We start from the raw sequence: 4951 nt of genomic DNA on the forward strand, positions 1-4951 counted from the left end.
GTCAAAGAAGGCCGCTGTCAATAGGGAATGCCACAGTGTCAGCCAAGCTCTGCCTCCAGARCGTCACAATTTCACTACATAATCAAAGTTAAATCACCTGTTAGTCGTGTCAAAGTTGAGACTGTGTGTGTGGACATGTTTTTGCTACATCGTGGGAACCATTTTCCAGAAAAAGGCAGCCTCGTGCTTTTCATTTCAAATGAATTATTGTGTAGAATACTGTAAACATTTAATTTTACGAGATTTATAGCAGAAAAAACAGAATACGCATTTCACTCTTGTTTGACTTACTTTTACTTGTTTTGATCAGGAGTCATGAGGTCAAACCAGAGCAGACAGAGGCTGGAAAAAAAAGTCATATTTCTTGCTCAGAATGAGCTGGAAGGCTGAGGGATGACCGATCCAGATCTGCTGGTCTGACTGGTAAATCCAGCGGAGGTGTATGCTGCCTCTTCAGGCTTTCAGTGAGGTGTGGCGAACAGAAAACAGACACACAGGTGCAAAGGAGGAGAGGAAGAAGAATAAAACAATTCAGAAAACCTGAGGTGCTGTTCCTGGATTCGGTTTGGGCATTGACGTGAGTACAGCCTCTTCATTACTAGTTTTACCAGCGCTAACGTGTGTGTGGGCAGGGAAAGTACGTCCTCACAATCATTCCGACTTTTTCTTTTGCACAAACATTGCGTGAACTCTGCAGCGACACAGGCAAAAGAGGAAGAGAGCAAGATGGCTGAGGTTCCAAAGATTGAGCTCTTTGTTAAGGTAAGGCCTAAAACACATTACTMACTAAAAAAACTAAAAAGTGTAAAAGCAGGTTTATAATTTTCATTTAGGATTTTTCTCCTTTTTGTACCAAACGTCATTATTGCTCAGCTGCCCTGCAGGCATTACATTAAAACGCAATTAAATCAATACTTTTTAATCTGTCAACTTTTTCTGTAAAGAAAACCTCAGGGATGCCAAGCCGTTCAAACAAAACAAGGTTTTATTTTTCTAATTTAATGTTTATTGATTTCCTAGTGGCTATTTTTAATTGTCTGGATTCAGACAAAGATTTAAAAAGTGCAAATGATACATGATTAATGAGAGCCATTTGCAGCTTGACTGAAYTTTTAATTTAAAGTCATCCTGGTCTGAGACACAGATTCAGAATTATTTCAAATCTGAATGCACTTGTGTTTCCCATCAGTAACAACAGAAGACTCGAACTACATTGTTAAACATTAACATTTATTGTTTTTCATTTGCAACCACTGAATGCTGTATTTAAACTGGTGTTATTGTCTGTCAGGCCAGTGACGACGCTGAAAGCATCGGGAACTGTCCGTTCTCCCAGAGGCTCTTCATGATCCTGTGGCTGAAGGGAGTCAACTTCACCCTCACTACGGTTGACATGAGGAGGTGAGAGCACATTTTCTCAACAGCTCATACTTTGTTTGGGGTGTGTCCACGTCGCCACTTGACACACGGCGTGCTGGCGGATTGTATACGGTGACGCAGTCAGACAAGAGTCAAAACAAATACGAGAATCTAAGGATCAGTTTCTGTGAGACTGAAGAAGGTTTTTCAGTTTGTTTTGGAGAAATATTCCTGATGCTGAACCGATCAGACAAAATGTGTTGAGTCTTTAAACACTGGATGATAAAAACTCATATTTTGTTCAATTGCACACCAGATTTTCTCTCATGAAGCATAAATAAATATATAAATAAAAATAAAAACAAACAAACAAAAAATGTCCTACTTTTTCTTGTTGGCATTTAAAAAAATAAATATTTTTTTGAGTGGGATTGAGCACTTATAATTAGTCAGTGTCTAACCTGCTGCAGATCTCAATAAATCTGGTACAAGTTTTAATAGGTAGATGAAGCTAACATGTACAAGTGCAGATTATTTCCATCTAAAACACCTAAAATAAAATAAAGTTCAACAATGTGACCAATTACTGTATTAAATGTTTATATATTTTGTCACTTTTGCACAAAAATCTCATTTATTTTATTTTACTTGCAATTATAAAATTATTGATCCTTATGGATACTTATCAGATAAATCTGAGTCCTGTTTCCCTAACGAAGACTTCGTCCTCTGTATTTTTTCCCCGAAAAAATATAATTTTCACATTTTCCAGGCACTTTATTTTCTTTACAATTTTATCCTCGCTTTGGGATTAGATCAGTAAAATTTTTTGGTCATAGCAGATTATAATTACATGGATTAAACACAGGTATTGTTCAGTTCAGAAACAAAAACAACTGTCAGGACAAAGTATCAAGGTGTTTCTGCAAGGAAATCTCTTTGTGACTCTTATCTCCAGAATTCTTTCTGCAGTTGGGACAAACAATCTTTGTACAGTCAGTTTTTCCCTAATATGACTTTTTAAATTTATTTTTATCATTCAGCTAATATATTACCCTCTATCCTTATACCAACCTGACTCTTCTAACCATGCATTTTCTGTACCTGAGTCTCATTTTTGGGAGCTGGCACCTCCAGTGATTACTGTCTGAAGACTATAAAGAAATAAGCATCCTCCTTTGGAATTTGTTGCCAGATCTTTACTCCTGTTGTATTCAATTGTTGCCTGTTTGTGGATGTTTAAGAACTTCAAGAACTTCTGTTTTAATAAGGACAAATAAATAATTTATCCTCAGTTTTGCAGCAAATTCAGAATTTAATTTACAGCCAGATCAGGCAGTCCTCCTGCTTCATTATGTCATGTAAAGCTTTTTTTAACCACCAGAGGGCGCTGTCCCGTGGCTTTTAATTATGGTGCTTTTCCTGTTCAGTGTCTGTCAWGTTGCTACTCACTTCTAGCTGTTTCAGCCAATCAGGTATCAAAACATTCGGCTCATTCAGGACATTAATGCTATGACTTTAGGTTTTTGTAACATTTATACGTTTAAAAAGTAATTTAACTTTATTTGCAATATTCTTTTTCTTTGCTAAAATGAATCCTTGAAAAATGCTCCTTGAATCTACTTTAGCATTCTTGCAGCAATTTTAGCTTTTAGCTGCTGTTCTGCCAGTTTTAGATTTTGCTCATTTTAGTTTTTAGCTTTATATGTCGAGCTTCTTTTCGGCTGCAGCACTGTGTTTTCATAGCAAATTTACAATTTTTTTGTATTTTAAGAAGTCTCAGCTTTTAAGTTTGGCGATAATTAAAAAAAATAACAAATATGATTGTTTTTTGTGTTGTTAAAAACAGGATGTTAGCTCCACACAATATACATTGTTGTTAAATAAAAAAAATCCTTCAAAATATAAGGAGTGTGTTTGTAAAGACTGCAACTAATGTGATTCTCACATTCCTTTTAACCACATTCACTCTGTTTAAAAATGTTTGACTAGAAACTGATCATTTCATCTTTGATTTATAACAACTCTTTGTTACGTCTCAGGGCCCCAGATGTGCTGAAAGATCTGGCTCCTGGATCTCAGCCTCCTTTTCTTCTCTACAACAAAGAAGTGAAAACAGACACCAACAAGATCGAGGAGTTCCTGGAGGAAACTTTGGCTCCACCACAGTGAGTAAAGCGCATCACATTTATCCTTTTCTCATTCAAACATAAAAAGRAGGATTGTGAAGTCAATCAATTTGTTTTACCAATCACAGATACCCCAAACTGTGCTGTCGATACAAAGAGTCCAACGGTGCAGGGGAAGACATCTTCAGGACGTTTTCTGCGTACATTAAAAATCCCAACCCTGGWTTGAATGACAGTGAGAAAACCTTCAAAAAAATTATTATTATATTGTTGCTGCACGATGGTAAATGTTACAATGAGATTTATAAATGTCTTGTCTTCCAGTGCTGGAGAAGAAATTCCTGACCACTCTGGTGAAGCTGAACAGGTACCTCGAGACGGCCCTGCCGCACGAGCTGCAGAAGAACCCAAATGAAGCTGAGTCTAAACGTTTGTACCTGGATGGAGACTCCTTCACCCTGGCAGACTGCAACCTGCTTCCCAAACTCAACATCGTAAAGGTACAAAGATGTGAAAAGTTTTATCATCACTGAAGGCAAAGTGGCAATAATCGTCATCATCACTTTGCCACATTCTTTGCATGCTGATCCTTTTTTAGCAGCTCTTGTAGGCCAGCAGTAGAACGATAACACAATAATGCTTTTGTCTGTGCAGCGTTTATCTAAAAAAGTTGAATCAGGTTATCTTTACAGGTTCTTCTTCACTTCTTGTCTCTTCTAGAAGAGAAAACATTAAAGAAGAGTGACCCGTCCAGAGGGCCTGACTAAACTTTTATTTTTTAAATAGATTTTTTTTAAAATCTGGATTATTGAGATCAGGATACCTGTTTTTTTGTCTTTTCCAGACACATTTTAATTGAATGTTTTGAAAATAAAACCAACCAAGATGGCCGCCACAGCTGAGCGAACTTACCGAGCACCGAAATGCCAACGTCTCAGCCAATTTTAAAAAATACTGAGCTCAGTTTTTGTGTGGCAATAGCTGAGAGATGTTCCCTACACTGAGCAGTAAAGCTTAGTTTATWGGCCACTCACAAGATTTCACATTTACACACGAGATTGTATAACGTCACATAAAAAGTTTGACCAATAAATAAATAAATAAATAAATGAATAAATTTGTTCCTTCTCAACATTAATTGATCTTAATTTCAATTTCTGGCATAAAAGGCGACAGCCCAAAAAAAACTAGTCGCTTAATTTATTAATTGTAATGTTAAATGTGTGTTTAAAGCCCTCCCTGACTGTTTCTTTTCTCCAAAGCTGATAAAAAAATCCTCTTTCCTCAGGTGGTGTGCAAGGAGTACCGTAACTTTGACATGCCCAGAGAACTCAAAGGTCTGTCACGTTACCTGGATAACGCCTACAAGCAGGACGTGTTTCGATACACCTGCCCAAACGACTCAGAGATTCTCATCGCCTACAAATCTGTGGCCAAATACCTGACCAAATAGATCGACAAGG

At 37.1% G+C, this 4951-nt stretch overlaps 1 protein-coding gene across 1 annotated transcript in view; it reads left to right on the forward strand.

Annotated features, from left to right (window-relative positions):
- The first annotated feature begins 467 nt into the window (after window positions 1-467).
- The window catches only part of clic3 (chloride intracellular channel 3), a 15189-nt gene continuing 10705 nt past the window's right edge, over window positions 468-4951 (forward strand). The window contains exons 1-7 of the mRNA XM_014003900.1: window positions 468-577; window positions 698-762; window positions 1292-1401; window positions 3402-3527; window positions 3617-3723; window positions 3813-3988; window positions 4777-4951. Of these exons, the coding sequence (XP_013859354.1) occupies window positions 727-762; window positions 1292-1401; window positions 3402-3527; window positions 3617-3723; window positions 3813-3988; window positions 4777-4941 (720 nt within the window). The 5' untranslated portion in view covers window positions 468-577; window positions 698-726 and the 3' untranslated portion in view covers window positions 4942-4951. The remainder of the gene's footprint in view (window positions 578-697; window positions 763-1291; window positions 1402-3401; window positions 3528-3616; window positions 3724-3812; window positions 3989-4776) is intronic.

Source organism: Austrofundulus limnaeus, unplaced genomic scaffold, assembly GCF_001266775.1.
Source record: "Austrofundulus limnaeus strain Quisiro unplaced genomic scaffold, Austrofundulus_limnaeus-1.0 Scaffold20, whole genome shotgun sequence".
NCBI lineage: Eukaryota > Metazoa > Chordata > Actinopteri > Cyprinodontiformes > Rivulidae > Austrofundulus > Austrofundulus limnaeus.